The sequence below is a fragment of the Seriola dumerili genome, unplaced genomic scaffold (assembly GCF_002260705.1).
Source record: "Seriola dumerili isolate Sdu_G_001 unplaced genomic scaffold, Sdu_1.0 BDQW01000450.1, whole genome shotgun sequence".
Taxonomy (NCBI): domain Eukaryota; kingdom Metazoa; phylum Chordata; class Actinopteri; order Carangiformes; family Carangidae; genus Seriola; species Seriola dumerili.
Genome location: NW_019174705.1, coordinates 1,071,110 through 1,092,258, shown reverse-complemented (window position 1 = coordinate 1,092,258; position 21,149 = coordinate 1,071,110). Strand labels below are relative to the sequence as shown.

Sequence of the window (21,149 nt, the reverse complement as noted above, 5' to 3'; positions counted from 1 at the left end):
GGCTGTAGAACACCTCAGCCAAAGGAAGTGGACTAATCAAATTATTATTGTTATTATTATTATCAACAATGAGCTAATGACACATGAATTTAGGATAAATAGGATAAATAAAGTATCTATCTATCTATCTACCTACCTACCTACCTACATACCTACCTGCATGCAGTCATCCCCCTGTACATATTGTTTCCAAAAGCATAATGAACCTCTGCATCATTCAGGGGCATATGCTACTACTCAGAGACTGCTGCTGTCAGCTTTATGCATCGCCATGTTATCAGTGGCTCTGGTGGAGCTTGGCTTGGTGGACATCCAAACAGCCCACAGGTCCAGATGTGGACCAGATGCAGGCCAGCAGTGTTCCAGGCAGTGGTGCAGCAAGTGCAGCAGGACTGCTGTGGCGATTTCTAAACTTCTGTCTGGTTTCACACACACACACACACACACACACACACACACACACACACACACACAGTCCAAGTAAACATGTCCTGTATGTACAATATGTGCAGGCCGAAACACGCTCACTCCTCTGCATTCCTCTCAGAAAATAACAGTTTTTTACTTGTTTTGCATTGTGCTAGCCATAACCTACTTATTATCTGTTATCCATCTCTACTTCATCTCTGCACCAAGTGTGTGCTCTTCGTGTGTGCTCTTCATGTGTGCTCTTCCTTCAACAGCGGTGAAAGCTATCAACTGGGCTCAGTTCTTTCAAGGAAAAATTCTTCTTTGCGTGGGATTGTTTAACACCAATACTGGAGTGAATAGCTTCTTAAATCCTGTTGCTTCTTACATACTTTCTGTTAGCTTGAATAGTCTATAAATACACATATGGACACACACACACGCAGCATAAATCACAGTCTAGGGTTGGTACACACATCTGTTGTTGGAGTCACCTGCTGTGTTGCCAGTCTGGTGCCACAGCCCCATTGCAATTTCATGGTTCCTGCACAGGGCCTAGTTAACGGCACTGCAGGGACTGGCCTGTGCTGCTACCAGCTGAAATGGTAAATAACTCTGTTTTTTTTTTTGTTAATGTGAATAACTTGGAGCTAGCTGAGAGCAGAAAGACTATTTACAATTTACAATACAATGCTCTGTGGTCTAGTCCAGAGGTAATAAATTGCTGTACAGTCGTAGAAAGCGTAATCATTACTACATCTATAAATTACCAGACAAATGGAATAAGATTATTTGAAAAGTTAGCGGTTCTTTGGCCCATTCAGGAACAGCATGATGAATTGTGACCTTTAGAAAGTTGTTTGTCTTCATTTTCATGCTCCTTTTGTTTATGGACTCTATCAAACAAATCCAGTAGAATCATGGGAAATGGTGCGTTAACAACAGCCATAAAGTGATGAAAATAAAATTTTGCTATCAGGATAAGCAGCTACTTTAGATACTTCAATTTTGTGAAGCAGTAACCTAACAAGGTCTAAAGACAGGACAGCTGACCTGTTTTCAACCATATGTAGCCATTCTTTTTGTGGACACTTCTCCTGTGAACCTCCCTGATGGTCCCAGATGTGGCTGTAAGCACATTTATGAAGCAACTGCAAAGACTTGGCAAGAACACATCACTTCCTGACTGTTTTGTCCATTCAGCACATTGAAAACAGGCTCCCAGAAGTGCATCCTGTGTCCCTGTAAAACACCTGTGTGTGCAGGTGTATGTGTCTGTATCTTTCTGTGTGGCAGTAGCGTCTCTGCCCAATGAGCCTCAGTTTCCACAAATAAGCGGCAGAACTAGATATGTGATGATTTTTCCCCAGCCATAATAACAAGATTAGAAAAGCAACACTGAAAACAAAGACATAGGATATCTACTTTACCCGAGGCAGCCTGAAAATAAAACAGAATGAAATGAAAAATATAATTCTTTCAAATTGAACAAGACTTGCATTCAAAATTGCTAGAGGACTAATTTTGCAATTAAACTTTTTACACACTAGGGAGAGAAGTAACTTGAGATTGACGTGAATCCCAATTTTCCTCTTTAAGTTTGCTCATGACGTCAAGTCTGATTTCTGGAATAATGAATTTGGCAGTATGATGGAGGATTTCATTTCCAAAGTGGCAATTAACTGTTCATGTCTAGTAACAGTTTTAATCTGTTTCTGTCAAGTAACATTCATGAGTTTAAGGAAGTCACAGAATTTTCTCACAGCACGCCTAAGAACTTTGACCATACTTAGCAGTCTGTGAGAAGAGACACCCTGACCTTCACTATAAACAAAAACAACAGCCCAGTATACGGCACAGACACAGCCACAGCCACAGCCACAGCCACAGCCACACACACACACACACACACACACACACACACACACACCACAAACACATACTGTGCACTCACTTGAAAGGAGGACACAAAGATAGTCACGAATCAGCCCCCTAAGGTTTTTGTGGCATGCACTATAATTTGTTAGCAGGATGCAACATATCTGTGGCTCTGTGGCAGTAGAAGAAGAATTCAAACCCCACGAGTAAAAGAAGGGAGGAAGTTCTCTATGTGGGGTACAAATCTTTCAAACTACAATTAGAGTTATTCTCCATTTGAGCAAAGACGTACTCATGTTCTTTGTCTGTCCATCAGTGAAATGGATGGATGGATACAGAGCCAGGCTATATTGGGTTTAGGGACGCCTTTTTGTTGGTTTAAAAATTTGCATCTGTCAGTGAAATCATACAAAGTGTCTGATGTGTTGTTAAGGATGAAAGTTGTTCTCAAAGCAGCCAAGAAGGCTCTGAACTGTGCAATAAATCATTTCCTATTGTTTCCTGGGACAGAACCATTTGATGTAAACTGATACTTGTGATGATGAACCTATGCATAATAAAAACAAAAAGGGCCCTGTGTTTTATGGGATTCTGTGGGCTGATACACACCTCAGGATAATTCACAAAGAAAGTGATAGCAACCTTTTTGCATTACTCAGCCAACTTTTTCTGCATGTGTAACTGATGTCAGATGCACCATATGTTGGATACATCCTGGATAACATGATACCAACACTGAGGAAATAAGGTTACCTAGAGGTCTAAACAAGAAAGCATGTTTGATGAGACTATAAAATCTCTGAAATGTGATACTGCAGACCCTCTTGTCCATACAGGACCCGTCTCACAGCATCAGGGGGTTGCGAGTTGCCTGTGCATACACACACTGTTTGCTCCCCATATGGGAAAGTACTGAAGCTAAAAGCACACAAAAGCCTGAACTGTCTGAATTGAGCCAGTTGGGAGGAAAGGAGATTGAGGCTTCACTTCACAGTCTGGCTCATCCTTTGGGAAAATAAAGTTGTGCTAGGGAAGGTTTTTTGGGGCTAAAAATACCCAGTTACCTAAACCATACATTTGGTCCACAAAGTAAAGAGCATTCAATTCCCCCTCTTGTTGAGACTGTACAGACTGTTGCCTAAATTGCCAAAAATTCTGGTGTCGTGCAGGGACAGTGGCAGGAAATCTTCTGTGACCACAGGAAGTGGCCGGTCAAAACCGCAGCAAGGGAGCACTCTTTCGAAGAAAAACTGCACTTAGCAAACTTAGGTCTGCTGCCTTTCCCATCCTGTGGTTGCTATAAAGCATCACAGACCAATGTGGTAAACATGAATGTGTACTAAGTGCATCTTACCAACATAATGTGACATGAATTCACAGTTTTCAAACAGATGACAGTTTGCTAAGCCCCTCCACTTAGTTACTGTTGGTACACCTGTCTAACTCTTTATTCTTACACAGCACACATTCACTTTACAATAATAACAGGGGCAGGTTCACCACTTCACCTTGATTTCAAACAGAGGCAGATAAAACGTCTCTCTACCTGGCAAACATTGTTCTCTTAGCTAATTAAGTTAAAATTAGCTTCATGAGTTGGTTGAAACCGCTGTCTCTGCTGGTATTAATATGCATTTAATGGCTACCACATGATAACCAGTTGACGATCCATGGATAATGTGTTATAGGTTTTTCTTGTATTGTGCTGTAGACCTTAGTGATTCTAAAAAAATTCTGTTTGGTTGTGTAGCTTACATATTTTTATACCATATGTTTTCGGTTTTAAGGTTACAATAGAATTTCAGAGTAAGCACTAGCCAAGCAATGTGTTTGGTAGATGTAACGCTAACGAGTTTGGCATGGGTTGCTGGGAGGTAAACTTCCCCAAATACAATAAGCAGTACAAAGCTGCTAATGTTAGCCTAAAACCTGATAGCATCCATGGCCAGCCCAGCTGCCACACTGGGGACATACTATCCTGTGGTGGTTCATGAACTTAACCTGTAATCCCACAAACTGTATTAGTTAACATTTAATTAGTTAATGATGTGTTCTTTGGCCTTGGAGGTAAAGTTTGTTGGTATTAAGCTAGTTAGCCAGACATGCTAACAACTACATAAAGAGGACTCCTTTAGGACACCAGCCTCCAAAGGAGAGGATGAGTACTATATCTCTTACAGTACAATGCACACCACCAAAGCTTGACAAGTCTGCCATGCCTAATTACTTTTACTTTTCTAACTATGATTGGACAATAGCTGTCAAGGGGAGGAGTTTAGCTAATGGTCAACTGGCAATCTCTTTCCATAAATTACATTTTTTCAAAACATGTTGATGACAACTCATCATAGCAATTTTGTGTTCATATTAAAGGTTCTCAATGATCAGAGTAATATAAATAATCTCTTGCTTGAAGCCTTAATGATGCAATGATTAATAGCATTGTTTATTCATGACCTTTAACATGTGGCAGACAGTGCCATCTCCATCTGTCTGTCTTCAGCCCTCAGTTTTACATTTGCAGCAGCTGCTGTACTCCACATTGGCCTCAGTACTTGCCAGCAACCCATGTGCCAACTTTCCTTGGATGATGCAAAGGTCAATGGTGCGTGAAACAGGAAAGACACTATAGTGGGTCAAAACAGTGCTACCATTTAGTCTTGTCAAGTCTGATTACATCTCTTTTGACAGTACAATATCTATCTATCTGTCTATCTATCTATCTATCTATCTATCTATCTATCTATCTATCTATCTATCTATCTATCTATCTATCTATCTATCTATCTATCTATGTCCATCAAGCAAAGAATACTGGGATGTGGTCACTTCCTGATGTATGCAAGTCAGCATGTTTGACAACTGACTGATTCCACCTGGCAATGACTTGAACTCTGTCTGTGTCTCATTACCAACCATCTCTCCAAGGCAGTTTCAGATCAAAGTCAATGTATATACCCCAGTACCCTGCTAACAGCAAAAACTATCAACAGAACATGCAACAGAGGAAACATGAACTTCACATTGCCAGTCAGTGCTGTCAACCCTTTAAATATCCCTAAGCAACCTTCCCTCTTAAAGTCTGCACAGTAGGGCCTCCATGACCCACATGTGTTAAAGACAAATATAACCCTCCGCTACCAAAGCTGCTACCTCAAGAGAAGTCTGTTTCTGTTAAGACTCCTGCTGAAAAGTCGCAGAGGTGAGAGGAGGGCATGTTTCTTGCTGTGCTGTTGCTGTGCTAATCGCTGGAGAGGATGTGAAAGAGGAAGGGCTTCAGAGCCGTCACAGATGGAAGTACTCTCTCTCTCACACACGCACAGAAAAGGAAAAAAAAAACTGATCCATTGCTCTATCCAACAAACACACAGGCCAGGTCTATCAAGATTTAATGCTGAAGGGGAGTTCAGTGAGGTTGGGATTTAAGCAGCTATCCTTCATTGTGAGGCAGGTCCATGCAAAGTCCATGATCAGAGACTACCCACACAACACACCGTGAGTCACAGAGACATAGGTGAATGGGTGGAGGCAGGGAGAAAGGAGAGGAGGTGAGGTTGGGTCATACAATGTATCAGAAACACAGAAGGATTAGTTGTTGGAGATAAATTTAGTTTTTGCTCCTGTTGCTGAATGCCTAATAAACTCGCAGGCTTTGTATGAATCGATGTGATGAGTCAGTGGCTATTTTGTCTACACACTGATTTAGACGCCATATGTGCCCCCCTTTCCTAGCGCTTTTGGTGTGATACACTCACTGTGATACCCCCTCACTTGCATTGCCACCCCTCCCTCTCTATTTTCCTCCATACCATGTGTCACAGTGTGTCTGGGAACTGAGCAACGGCCCTGTGGAGAGATGAGGACTTCACAATGACTCATTCTGCATGTGTTTGACAGACTGTTACAACTGGATGAATGATACTGTTGATGTGGTTTTCTTTTGTACAGCAGATATGTGAATAGAAGAGGGTATTTTCCTCACAAAATAAGATACACAAGGTTACAAAGTGTGCTGAAAATCACACCTCGCTTCCCGGAGCAGTTTGGGGAAAGCTAAGCTGACTCTGCACTTTAACCTCCATAAACATGAAATTACTATAGATTCTCAGAGTGAACTAGCCTGTGCCATAAATTTAACTGGTGTAAAAAGGAGTAGTTTGACATTTGTATACCTATTCAGTCAGTTAGCTTAGCTTAGCATAGAAGTCAGAATTTCTGTGTTCCCAGTTGGAAACTGAAATTGGAAAGTACTTCTGCCTTATCTGTGTCTCATAAAATCAGTCGTATACACAGTACTGTCCAACTTCTAGGACATATTGTAACAGTGTTTGTATGTGCAAAATCCCACATAATGCATTACTATGGACTGGTATTGTTATCAATAACAACAACAAGCAAGCAACAACAATGACAAGCTTCCGACGTTATACTGGAACGCGGTTAACTCGTCATTCCCAGTTCTGACATCAGACCTCTGAGGTATTAGGAACACAGCATCAACTATTCGGGGGTTATAAGGAATATTGGTTGCCTTTGAGCATTTGCCAGACAACCAGTGGAGAATCCAGGAAGCTAGTGTGCCTAGCAACAAAATAATAATGGCAAATTGTCATTTTTAAACACCGGTTTTTGTTCAGTTTATACAAGTGAGACATGTCATGTTAATTAGTGAAATGTAGAAGTTCTAATAGGTAGATTTTGTTACCCGCCAACAGTCAGTGTAGCCGTTTCCCTCTGTTTCAAGTCTTTGTACTAAGCTAAGCCAACCAGCTGCTGGCTGTGGTCTTATGTAAGACACGACAGTAGTTATCAATCTTCTCTTTCAACTGCCAGAAATCAAATAAGTGCATTTCCCGAAATGTAAAACTAATCCTTTACCTATGAATTTTCCAATTTGATTTCAGCTCTGCTTTTGCCCCTCGTCTCCATCCCTTCCTGTCTCGATAAACAGATATCACAGAGTTAGACCTGGGAACAGTCGAGTGTGGCAGCTGACACAGGGAACCTGATCCCTGGGCTTTCCAGCACCATGGCTTGTGCACTGCAGACATTCCTGGCACACGGCGGTCATCATATCTTACCCCCCCTTCTAGCTCAGCTCATGCCCTGTTTGCCTTCGTATCTTTCTTTTCCATTATCACAGCAGGTGGGGGGAAACAAATTGCAGACATCTTTTTCTGTCCTCCCTGCCATTTTACCAACATTTTCCCTCCTTGGTTTTTCCTCCCCTCCTTTCATTCGTTAATGTTTGAAATCTTTTGTTATTCTACTTTTCTACTTCCTTTTAACATTATTGGTATGCCGTGCATATTTGCAGTCATCCTCACACATGCAGCACAACTAGCACATTAATCCAGACATAATTGAGCTTTCTTGTCTGTTTACTCAGCCGACAGCCAGACAGGGGGGTCAGTGTTTTGGATGGCACATGCAACGGTCTTGCCATCTGTATGTCCTGCACCAGAATTAGCAAGTGCCTCGCAAAATGCTGGTCTAACAGCCACTGAATTTTAATGATGTGACTAAAACGTACCTGAAAGTACAGAAAACTGATGCTTTCCAGCTGTCCCACAGCTGTTGCTATAGTTACTGACAGTAAATTGGTGTTTCACTTATGTTGTTACAGGCTAACAATGTTGCTAATATGCTTCATATAAAGATTATAGCTTTTAGTCGTTTTCACAATGTGTTTCACAGATCCCTGGCATGCCCACACAGGTGTGATCCACACACACACACACACACACACACACACACACACACACACACACACACACACACACACACACATATATATTTTTATATGTATTTTATATTATATTATATATATATATGAATACAGAGTTGTGCGCTTATTTTCCCTGGTGCATCTCTGCTCCAACCTCTCTATGACACATGACACTTAGTGCTGGTGACACAGCTGGATGACTTCTGTCGCTAGTTTAACACAGTGGAAATAGATCACATTAATGAGGCATTAAGTTAGAGTTCAAATCCATTAGAAAATGAACTATGCTTGAAGTTTGTCTGAAGTTCAGTCACCAAAAGCACTGATGTCTCTGATCATTGTTGAGTAAGTTGAAGGCACTTGCTGACCTCCTCTGCTTGTGGTGCAGGGTCATATGTGTCGAAAGTAAATGAAACACATGCAAAATATTACACCGATCCGGAAGCTCCATTAAAACCCTATTACCATATTCTGCTATGCTAGACAATGTAATATTACTACTGCAATTTATATAAAGTTCACCTCCAGCGATACCTGCTTAAAATGTAAATTACATACTGTATCTGTAAGGATGACTATATCCTTCCAGATTGGACCCATCAGTCAGACCATTTGCCTGCAGCATCTTCATATTCCTATTACATATTCCTATTGTATGTTAATGTGACTCAAGACCAATGGGGGCACTGCCACAAATTCACCAAAATTCAGGTAAAACAACATCTAAGAGGCAAAACAACACTATGAAATCGTACAATATCAAACTGCAGACTCACCTTTCAAATAAAGAGCCTTGTTTAAATCCCTCAGCTGTGACGTGCGGTGATGCACACCTATTTTACCCAATCCAGTGACAGGATATCAATCAACAACAACAGAAATCCTGGGCTGAGGCAAGCTGAAGTTGTACTCCAGCTCTACTGCTGCTGTTGCTGCTGCTGCTGCTGCTCCTCCTCTCAGTGTGTGCAGAGTGGATTGAGTTAGCTGAAGCTCAGACAAGCTGTTACAAACTTTTCCCCTGACTGCTCACACCATCTGCATGCTGAGAAAGTCTCCGCTGTGGACAGGATGGCTGTCGCGGTCAGCACAGTCACACATGGGGCACCATTACAGAGGGAGTCCACCCAGACACATGCACACCACATGCACCACACACTCTCTCTCTCCCAACACTGAAGCCTATGCAGTCCTCGCTCCTCCAGTCATCGTTGCTGTTGAGAAGCTCACACTCAGTCTGAGAAGAGTGCGTGTGTATGTTGGTTACACAGGAGGAGGAGGAGGAGGAGGAGGAGAGGGGGGGAGGAGAGAGGGAGGGGGAAAGTGTGTGTGTGTGTGTGTGTGTGTGTGCGTGCGTTAGAGAGAGAGCATGTTTGAGGAAGTCTTAAGGTGAGAGCTCTAACTGAGCAGTGCTCCAGCAGTGCAGCTGACTTTCTCTTGTATTTCAGATTACACACAAGCAACTGGCAGTTTGTAAACTCCCACACTTGTGTTCCTCGCTGCTCAAAGTGTTAACATCCGAGAAATGACCAAACTTTGCTACGGCTCATATCCTGAATTTTTCATACATGCTCTGTGAGTAATCCAGCACACAGACACTGAGGACTGCCCCATCTTTAAGGCGTCTTCAAGATGACATATACAAATGACTGCGTGCATGCAGCTTAACAAACATTTATTCAGTGACTCTATCCTCACTCTGGTGCAAGCCCAGCTGTATACACACTAGTGGGAAGTGCATCTTGTTTACTGTCTATTCCATAGTCTCACAGTGGCTTCCTCTGAAGAGCATGCCTGGAGAACAGTTTGTAATATATAAGAATAAAAACGTAAAATGTGTATGATAAATGGAGATGGTCTCATAGTTAGAGCCGTACTGTAGTTATGGCATACACAGTACATTCCTGAGCTCAATCATGCAGTCATTGAGCTCCTTATCTACTTCTCACAACCTGCTTAATAACCAGAATCTGTTGATTTATGACAAAAGAACAGGCAAAAAACCTTGAAAAATTTTTTACTCTTGTAGAGATTCCAATGCATGGCTTTCATGCAAGCTCTAAAAATGAAATATAGGTAGTTATATGTAATAAAATATTCACTGGAGAGCTGGAAGACGGAGGAGGTAGGCTGAGTTCAATTTTTTTAATGGTGATTTGCATCTAAATCTCATCAGATTCAGATGGACAAGTTTCCACCACCAAAAGAAGTCTATTCCCAATTTTTAATGTACTGAAATAGCCAACATGCAAGCAACAATTTATATTATCCACACAAGACAGATACAGAACCTTCACAGAACTTTAATGCATCCCTGGCATGTCTCATCCCCTGGCTCATTTATACGTAATAAGGAATTAGATTCCAATCTAAATAGGAGGTGGCTGATATTTCAACAATAATTGCTTCCTCAAAATCAAATCATCAGGATGGAAATTAGTTTATTTGCAAGCTCATACTTATTCTGTGAATGGAGGTAAATCTGACTGGTGTGGTGTGTATTGTGACACAGTTGTAGAGGAGCTGGTTGAGTAAGGTGACAGACGACTGTCTTGGCGTTGAATATGGAGGAGGTTTTGTCAACAAACATGATCCTGGCTGGGTTATTAAGGTGTCAAAGGGTCAAGTGTAGGGCCGGGCTAAGCACATTATGTATTGATCTGTTTGATCTATAGGCAGAGTAGAAGCAGTGAGGCAGGAGTGTGGTCAGAGTTGATGATGTATACCGTCATACTGTCACTGTTGGACTTTCTATTAACATCTGTCAAATGATCGATCAAAGCGTCAGCAGCAGAACATGAATCTGCCCGAACTTTCAACCTGCCACTTTTCTGAATGCACAGACCACAATCAGATTTTGGCAGGAAAACGGAAAGATTTTTCCTGCCGGTATTGTTACATTTAAAGTATTTTGTGTAAGGAAAATAATAATTTTCTTCTATGTTATTTGTTTAAACATCCTGAGACCCATCTGGAGATCCTGACCTTAGTACATATTTTGTGTCCCATGCTTGAGTCTTCTTTGTTACCTTTTGTAACCCTACATGAAATGTTATTATGAAATTGAATGGCATGTCATTGAAAGAGTAGCCTTATTGGTCAAGTGATTTTTTTTATTTGTAGCAGTGCAAAGACACTTATATTCACCAGTTAACTCTGAGAATTCATTCCTTCAGATAAACTATAATCACCACTCAGAGGGTGAGTCTTTTAGGTGCCATTTAAAGCCTCATTTGATCAAAGGAAGATTAAATGAAATGCTGAGAACAAACAACAGTAGCCTCTGAGCCATCTGTCCGCCGCCATCCTTCAGCGTGTTTTATTATATTTGCAGGACGTGGAATGCTTAACACGAAACACTGTGACCTTGTGACGTAAGAAGTGGCCATCTGTAAACAAACCGGAGCTGCATCTACTCCCATGAGATAGTCTATGTGATAGGAGATAACTCGTAAGATTAGAATGGATGAATCTTCACAGAGGAAGCCTCTGGGAATTAAAATGTTCTCAATGGGTCTGCTGTTCTCATGGCCTTCGACTCGGAGGGTTTGGACAGTTGGTGACTTCTGGACAGATTATGAAAATCTTTGGAGGCCCACGTAGACAAAAAGTCTCTCCCAGTGGACTGAGATGACACTTAGACACAGTTCTTTGATTATATAATTTTTCAGGCTTCTACCATTAAAATATTAACATGTAGTGTTCACTTCAACCGCTTACTGCTTGTGAATGAAAACAGTAACTGAACAACACTGGTTGGTTGGTGTCCCTGAGTGTGTGTGTGTGTGTGTGTGTGCGACCTCTGTTGGCAAGTGTCTGACCATGGCAGCAGCAGTTCCTGTTTGCATCAAGGAAATAACAAGCACAGACGGACCACTGATTTCTTGATTTCCACTTCAGCATTTTATTGAAGACTTTGTTAAAACAGAGTGAATATCAACAAAGTGGAAAGTGGAAAAGGTTTTGTTTCTGAACAGGTGTGTGTGGGAGAGCAGTCTCAGTGAACTGAAGAGGCCTTAGATACCTCTATTTAAAACAGAAACAATCAACTAATCAAATACTTTGATATTGACAATGGTGAAAAAAAACTCTAAAAGCACAACACCAAGCAGCAAAGTTACCTGTGAGCTGGTGAACATAGTGAAGCATTTAGCAGCTGAAGAGCCAAATATCTTTTGGTATCTGCCAAAATAGAGCTAATATTGAAGTGAATATTGGACTTAAATTCACAAAGTAAATACAAACTATTGCTGTTGCTCTGTATGTGCTGGACGTGTTTACAGGTAACTGCCCTATTAACTTCAAAAGGGTGATGATAACGTTACACAGCTTCACATCCTCACATCCTCACAGCTTGTTTCTGCTGCCCCCAAATGGCCAAGTTTAGTTGTTGTCAGTTTAATATCTAAAAAGGTGACCATGACAAAAAAAAAAAAAAGTATTGAAATAAAATTGCAAAAATTGGAGGCTTCCTGGTAGCCTATAGGAATTTAAAGTGATCATTAACCACACTGTCTGGGTTTGCAAATTATCCCATCTCTCTCCTCCCTCAATTCCTGTCAGCTCTCTGCCACTGACTGTAATGAAAGAATAAAACAGAGACAAGGAGATTGTCCTCACACGAGTCGATGAGGGAGGTGTTGTCTCTCGAGGTCAGGGTCACCCCCTACATTCTTTTACAGACGTCACTGTGTGTCTCATTTTGTCTCTTGGCCTGAATGGAGACAGAAAAACACAGTAGGAAGGCTGAATATCTCTCGTTTAACTTGCTGACAGTTGTTTTGAAAGGTGAACACACAAACACACACCGTTCTTGTATTTATTTATCTGGCCCTGGGGCATTTTTCCTTCCTCCTAACTGAAAACTTCAGTTGACCTTGGCTTCCATCAACTGGAAACATCTCTGCACCTCTACATATGCCAATACTGTGGCACATGAATTATCTATGGGACAGTAATCATTCCTTATTTTCAATCCTCATTTGTTTAATTATACTCTTATTTACAGTCTTTTCTTTACTACTGCAATTTTCCATCAGATAAAGTTGATCTTTTCTTGAGAGACACTGGTGTACCTTTCTTCCACAACAAAGATCATATCTCATTGTTTTCCTTGATGCAATATTGCTCTCTGGTGGTGACTTCTAAAACGTTTGGATTTGGACATTTGACAACCTGGTTTATAACTATATCTGTTCATCTTTAAAGATCTACACGCATACCAATAGTCATCACATTAATACTGTATGCTTTTTGAAGGAATTATTTGTGTGTTGATTTACGGCTGTGACAGTGGCCCCCTTATTGATTTTGGCTGAATACCATAAAATTCTCATGAGACATATTGCAATTAGATAGACTTGAACCCAAATTTAAAAAATTAAAGTGAAATCTCATATTGAGGTTAGTTTGTCAGAGCTCCAGGATAAACTGAATGGAAAATACATGCAAAATAACTATATCATACAATACCATCACAGAGCCACCAGAGGTCCATGTGTCATACCAATATGAGGCAGTGTAGATGCATTTCAAAAATCTGGACTGAATGTGAGTACTTATTCACCACTTCAAAAATTTGGATTTATCATTATATAGTGCACACTATAGAGCACTTTATTAGGAACATCTGCATTTTCATGCAATTAATCAATCTGCCAGTCGTGTGGCAGCAGTGCAATGCATGAAATCATTCAGATGCAGGTCGGGAGCTTCAGTTAATGTTCATATTAAACATCAAAATGAAGAAACAATATGATCTTGTGGCATGATTGTTGGTGCCAGACCAACTTTGAGTATTTCTGAAACTGCTGATCTCCTGAGATTTTCACATTCAACAGAGTTTTTACTCAGAATGGTGTAAAAAACGAAAGGCATCCAGTGAGCAGCAGTTGTGTGGATGGAAACACCTTACAAATATCAATTTTCTGGGTCTGAATATGGTGTCAACGGCATGAGTCCATGGACCCAACCTGCCTTGTGTCAACAGTCCAGGCTGGTGCTGTTATAGTGTGGGAAATGCTTGTTTGGCACACTTTAGGCCCCTTAATACCAATATCAATCATTGTGGGAATGCCACTGTCTATAGCTGCTGTCCATGTGCATTCCTTTATGGCCACAATTTACCATCTCCTAAAGACTACTCCCAGCATGATAATGTGCCATGCCACAAAGCAAAAGTCGTCCAAAACTGCTTTCAAATGAACTTTAATGGCCTCCCCAGGCACCAGATCTCAATCCAGAAGAACACCTCGCGGATGTGGTAGAATGGGAGATGAATGTGCAGCTGACGAATCTGCAGAAGTGATGAGATGCAATTATGTCAACATGGAGCACAAAAATCAAAGTCATTTTTCCAACAACCTGCGGTCACGAAGAAATGAGGTTGTTTGAGAGCAAACGCTGTATCAAGAATAAGTGTGGTGTTCCTGGTGCTCAGTGATTCTTTTTTCTGATGCAGGGAGAAGCAGAAAAAGAACAAAATCACAATAAGCGAAAAAATTCTTTTTACACCAAACACAATATTCCAACTAATCAAGACCAAAATGTCAATTCACCAATCATGTAACAGGAAACCACTCTTAAGTAGTACAATTACATTAAGAGACTATGTGACAGTTATGAAAAATGTGGATTTATTTGTCAACTAAAACTAACATCCAAAAACTCTACATAATCTTGTGGAGGTCAGCCATTATTGATAATAAACCTGTTGGAAAATTTTCCTTCTGACGTCATATTGCCAAGAAAAAGACAATCCCTCCAGGGGTCGGCAGTCTGTCAGGTCGCTGAGGTCAAGGCTCTGGCCGCTTGTGTAGCCGCTGCCAGTTTACTGAAAAATGTTTCTGAGAACCATTAAGACAAACAAAAAAAAAAAAGTAGGGGGAAACCCTGGGATGACGGAGCCACAGAATTCATTAATCAGACTGGCTTCCATTTCTTGAATCAAGTGACGTGACAGTGTGTGAGCTAAAGTGCCTCTCCTTACATTTCACAAGCCTCACTTGTGATATCTGCTATCAGTGTAATCAATCAAACCACTTAATTTCCTTGTTTGCAGTGTTTATGTGTTGTCTCCAATAAGCCTTGTCATTCTGCAGCTACAATAAACAACCTGTTGAGACAGGGCCAAACTGTAAATACCAGAACATCTATTTGCAGTAAATCAGTGTTATTTACTACTCCGTTCACGCACCTTTGTTTCTGCAGAGGCGGCAGTGACGTGTTCAGGGAGTCAGATAAAGGGTATTTCTCACCAACGCTTTCCTGTTATTTTCCAGGGTCCTTTGTTTAGTTGCGAGGCCTCGGCCTGTCAGTTCTCAGGGGAATAAGAGGAACATTCGGGTCTGAGCAACTAAGAACACTCCTGCCCTCATACACAAGACTGCTCCCATACCTGTATCATTATGTGTGCGTGCGTGCGTGTGTGTGTGTGTGTGCGCGTGTGTGTGTGTGTGTGCATGTGTGCTTGCGTGTCACCTTGTCCTTGGATTGAGGAGTTACATCCCTGTGGTGAATTCATGTGTTTCAGGGAACTTTACTCATTATGAATTCGACTCTTATGTAATAATACAAAATTCCAGCAAATTAATTTTGCAATTCGTTAATAGGTATTAAAGCTCTCATCTTTAATTCAGATTTATCGTAAAAAAATGAAATAAGAAGAGAAAACTGACCTACATTAATTCCAAGTTTGATCCTGCAGATTTTGTAGTTTTCAGACAAAGAAATTTGCTGTCCTTCTTGTACCATTCCTGTTTTTGATTCTTCAATTCCCACTTTTTTTTCTGAAAACATAACCTCAAACTAAAATGTGGATCATAGTTATAGAATCGCTCATATTAATCTAATTCACAACTACATGAAAGCTTACCCTATTTCAAAATGTGTCTCAGGGACAGTGTGCTTGTTGACGAGTGTTTAGGTGTTGAGCTTTCTTTGAAATAATAATTAAATAAATCAGATAGGAAGTGTCCTCTTCTGACTCCTGACAAGAGGATAAGGCCTTTGCTGTGTTGTGTGACATTTATAAATTCCCAGCTTTTGGAGTGTCACTTGAAAAACTTGCTTTTAAATTCCTCCCCTGGACAGACACAACAACAACAGGAAGAAGGGCCATTTTCACAGGTGTCAGGAAGCACAGGAAATAAACAAGCTGAATACTGGAAAACATTTTTGTAACAGCAAGAGTCAGAGGTGAGGCTAATAAGAGATATTTTTAACTGGGACAGGATTATTTTTGACATTTTGTCCAAAATGTTTGATATAATTTTCATCTCCATTAGATGTTTTGTACTTTAACTCTGTGCCTGCTGATGTGTTATAGGGGAATGAAGAGAAAAGGCATCCTCCTCTAATCAAGGGTGACTTATCATGTTTGATCATAAATGATTTCAGGTTTCATTCTGGCCTTTAAATTCAGAATCACAAAGACAATGAATATTTTAGATGATTATTGTGGTTAGCTTTATCTTAGACCACTATGTATGTGAGTACATTTAATTTTTTAATTCAATTTGTCAATTTTTTTTCTTTTTTTTTTTTATGGCTAAATGCATGGTTAATTAATATATTTAGTTTGATACAATATGATTAGTTAATACATTTACACACATTCAAATGAAAGCTACTTGTTCTGGATTCAAAGAAAAAGAATTTCAGGACTTTATAAAACTTTATAAAAATGTAATTCTTATGCAAAGTGGCGCTGAATATTAGGATGCCGCTCACTTACAAAATGATGATATCTTGTCTGCTCTCTCAGGAAAATGATTCAGTTCAGTTCTGGTGTATGAGCTGAAATTGTCAGGATTGCGAAAAGAGTTGAAAGAGTGTCATGAATGTTTTCCTCCAGGGAGGAAATTCTTCTCAAGAAAATACCTTGAGCATTGTCTCAAAATTTAAATCATTGTAATTTTTTGTCCCATGTTGACTCGTGAGTCTGTATTCTTGGCTCATCCTGAGATCTTCATCTATTCCAATACAGCGTTATAGTCAGAGTAAAGTTGAGAAAATTCTTCAAATAGCAAAGTCAGAGGAGTTTTTCCGAATTCTCTCCCACCAGTGATAACGTCTTTTGAGAAGCCTGCAACTTCGTCTTTGCTCTTAAGTTCTTATTCTATTAGTGGTGAAAGTATTTTCTCAGTATGACTGAGATGTTTCTGCATGGGAACAAAGAATATTTTGCCATTTGTGGAAGCGGAGAAAAGCACTGCGTTCCACAACTTAAAAGTCAAGGATGCCTGAATATTTCTCAGCATTAATAATAACCATTTCTGCTCTAGTGTTTGGATACACTGTTCCATATCAACATGGGAAACAAGAATTCCTTTTGGTCAAAAGACATACTTCTCTCCGGACTTCTTAACATTTTTTTCCACCTCCCATAAATGAATGTCATCCTGAGAATATAAATGTCTCCCCCTCTTTTTTCAGAATTCAATCTACCATAGTCTCTTGGTCCTCCCAATTTGTAACCAGGTGTTTCTGCAACATGTTGAGGTGTCAAATTCTTCTAGAAACACTGCATAAAGTGCTCACACAAGTTCTAAACTTGCATTGTCTTGCATGTCAGCCACCATTTTATTTGACTTTAATTATGAACCGACTAAACACACCAATCCCAAAGATGTTTCAGTGAGAACTTTTATTCCAGCATGGTCCAAAGCTGCCCAAACCTCCACTCTCTACTTTCATTCACTTGGTATGATTTAGTTTTATAGATTATTTTAATCTCTGTGCCATTGTGACAGAGATTTGTAGTTTTTCTGCAAAGAGACAAAGTAACTGATAGACACAGAAGTCTTTGCAGCATTCATACAGATACTGTTGGCCTTCAGAGTAAAAGAGCCCGGAGTGCCGACATGCGTATGAAAACACTGAAGTTATTCTGAGCATAGGGGAAAAAAAAGATCACAATAAAACAACAAAAAATGACCTGTATGGCTTGACTCTGCATCTATAGATAATACAGTCATCAAGTGTTGAGAGATGAGTGGAGCCGCTCGATGCTTTTGTCATCCCATCCTTTTATTTTACACTTTGTATTTATTTGTACTTTTATGTACAAGCAAATGTACTTTTACTATGGTCCTCTTCATTTGTCCTTCCCATTTGGTAATTGTGTGTTATTTATCCTTTATTTTGCAGCACTTCAATTGGTTTGACTACGCAGACATGTTTAAATCATAGTATAGTTATATTGAACTGCCTTCATGGATAAGGTTTATATTTCACTGTTGATCACTGTATCAGAAAACCACTGAGCCTGTTTCTGTCATTGTTTTTAGATTATGAAGTTTCTCTTTGAAATGATGCACATCTAATAAAGTTAACAGATAAACTAGGCAATGAAAATGAAATGACAGCAGTCAGTGATAACTTTGGTTTAATTGTAAGAGCATTCTTTACATTGGCTGGTGTCACATACATGATATTTCCCATGTTTTCATATATACAGTACAAATAAAATATCATAATGGAGAACTTATTGCTGTATCCAGTTTGAAAATAAACACACGGCCCTTTCTTGTGACATTAACTCTCATTACTTCAACAATAATGTTTGAAGGCACACGAACTGAGAGACTCAGGTCGACACTGGAGCTAATGGGGAACTGGATCATTCTAGTTAATTTACTCTACAAACAGATATAAAGCAATAAAAGAGAGATAGAGAGAGATAATAACATAGTCTGCATATTTCATTAGAAAAGATGTCAGACAAGGGCCAAAAAAACCAAAAATAAAACTTCCAAATGCTGTAAAAAAGTCTGTTTATCATTTAACATAATAAAATATATCTTTCAGATCATTTATAAGTTAATGCTACATTTACACTGAAAAGATTCAGTCTTGTCAGCACTTGTCAGCGAGGGTTGAGCCGCTTCGGAGCAGTGGATCTGTCTGTGTGCTGATCTGTGTTCTGGGCAGTGCTGACCTCTCCTGAGCCGCCATCTCCCCCTGAAAATACAAGGATTCATTCATCTCTCACTTCATGCAAACATGCAAAACTTAATTTAGTCATGTTGGTGTGACATTTGTCTGCTACAAGCACACTGAGAATTTACTGGTGATAAGAACGTTTAAAAAAAAATAATTTAAAAAAAGCAGTAGGAGCTATCTTTATTTTAAGAAGCCTCAATAATTTTTACCTGCTTGGGGCTCAGTCTTGAGCTTGCTGGCGATTTTGGCAAAGAATTTGAGGGTGAGACAAGTTCCTGTCTCCCTGTCACAAATGCCTCCTTTGCAGTTGCATGTGTTGCGGCACTCAACCCCATAGGTTCCATACAGACAGTCTGGAAAGAAAAAAAAGAACATTAGGCTACTTAAACATTATGAACAAAGAATAAGCAGAGAAAAAGATTAGTGGACCTCATGTGGGCTCCACTTTTTAGTTAGTGTTACAGACTCTAATTCACAATCATTAACTGATCTGGGATCAGCAGCAGCAATGATGTTTCAGTACCTTAACTAAAGCCTCAGATGATAGAAAGATTAGGGGCAAATGATCAAGTTAAATAACCAATTAATATTTTAGGCAAGGGTGCACAGGTCTGCACATGAGCCTCTCTGGTCATATGGCAGTGGTGCTGTTTATTGTGATAATTAAGAAAATAGAGCCTAAAAGACAGTGAAAACATAATGGGACATTGGGATTTGGTGCAGCAGAGCATCACTCTGTTCAAAACGCAGCATGCAGAAAGAGCAGCAAGATTTTTGAAATAGCCCATTTAATGCAAATTTACCTTTGCAAATCCCATATTCGTCACCGTAATCGTCCTCATCTTTGTAGAACTCGCAGAATAATCCCGGTCCGCACTTCACCCCGTGCATCCCCGACACTGTGCGGTAACAGTGCTCCCCTCTGCCGGCTGCGCAGACCTGGCAACAGCCGCAATCATCCAGGACCGTCCGTGTGCACCGCTGTGTCCCGCCACACCGCTCCGCGTTGCATCTGTCGGGGCAGTTCACCGCGTACTTGACGTTGGCGCCCCACGCCTCAGCATCTCGCAGCAGAAGTGAGGACAGCACTGTGATGAGGAGAAAAGACATCACTGGATGCAGGGAGAGTCGGTGGAAGGCTGCTGCTGGGCTTTTGGATGAGCGGTTTGTTCGGGAAGACACGGAGAAGAGGGTCGCCTCGGGGAGACTTGAGTGGAGTGACCTCTGGTTCATCAGGTTGCATGGTTATCAGCGATGAACAACTTTGTTTTGCACATGGCTTGCCCCTCGTCAATTTCCTCATTCCGGTGTTGTCGTCCCTTTTGCCAGTCAGCCCCCTTTTTAGAAATCCGGTTTGGAAGTGGGATTAACTCTGAACCGCCATCCAGGAATTGAAATCCGTGTGACCTGATGTCATAAGTTATCTTTGGTTTGTTTTTGTGTGAGTGACTGAGCCCCCAAACTCAGGACTGTCGTGACTGGCTAAGCTTTGAAGAATTCAGTTTTCAGTCACAACATCCTATGATAGGAAAGCTTATTGACATCGCCTATATATGCAATAGATCAATTTTAGCATAATTAAATTATCTTCGTAAAAAATAATTATATAGCCTACAATTCTTCAAGCAAGACTGTGCAGTTTAAAAGATTAAAGGTGAAAATGAAATGAAACGTAAAAAGTCTGTATTCAACATAACGAGATTATTATTTTTAAAATAGCGTTTTATGTGTTTATTGAGCCCTAAACTAGTCTTTCATTATGTTATTAGCATTGACTTCTGTAACAAAGAAGAAGGAACTGGTAAACTGAAATAAAACATGCCATCAAATTTAAGATGCAACAGCAGTTTAAAAGATAGACCTATTTAAATTGAGTGTTTTTAAGTTTCTAAGAGCCTGATTTTAATTTTCCTCCTTTATTTTTTAATTTTGTAACTTTTAAAACAAGTAAATTAATTGATTGGTATAGGAATGTTATTATGGCATGAAAGACACAAATAAACATATAACACACACAACTGAATTATGTGAAGTAGCCCACTTTAAATGGGGTACCTCGGCTATTTAGTAATGCAGCTCCATAAACTTTCAGGACTCACAAGATTGAGAAAAAGATTGGTCAAAATCAAGCTGGTCCTTAGTCCCTATTGTGGGCGAAGGTCCAAAAACAATGGATCCTACATTTCCCATGATG

The 21,149-nt window shown here is 40.1% G+C and overlaps 2 protein-coding genes across 2 annotated transcripts in view; both read right to left on the bottom strand.

Annotated features, from left to right (window-relative positions):
- The window catches only part of arhgap24 (Rho GTPase activating protein 24), a 67,293-nt gene extending 58,430 nt beyond the window's left edge, over positions 1–8,863 (bottom strand). The window contains exon 1 of the mRNA XM_022762880.1: positions 8,791–8,863. The gene's annotated coding sequence lies outside the window, so the exon portion shown is untranslated. The remainder of the gene's footprint in view (positions 1–8,790) is intronic.
- A 9,528-nt stretch (positions 8,864–18,391) lies between these two features.
- On the bottom strand, positions 18,392–20,177 carry esm1 (endothelial cell specific molecule 1). The gene is made up of 3 exons (XM_022762874.1): positions 19,759–20,177; positions 19,165–19,308; positions 18,392–18,973 (listed from the first exon to the last, which is right to left on the bottom strand). Exons 1-3 carry the CDS (start codon positions 20,063–20,065, stop codon positions 18,879–18,881), a joined length of 546 nt encoding a protein of 181 aa, XP_022618595.1. The 5' UTR covers positions 20,066–20,177; the 3' UTR covers positions 18,392–18,878.
- Positions 20,178–21,149: the final 972 nt, after the last annotated feature.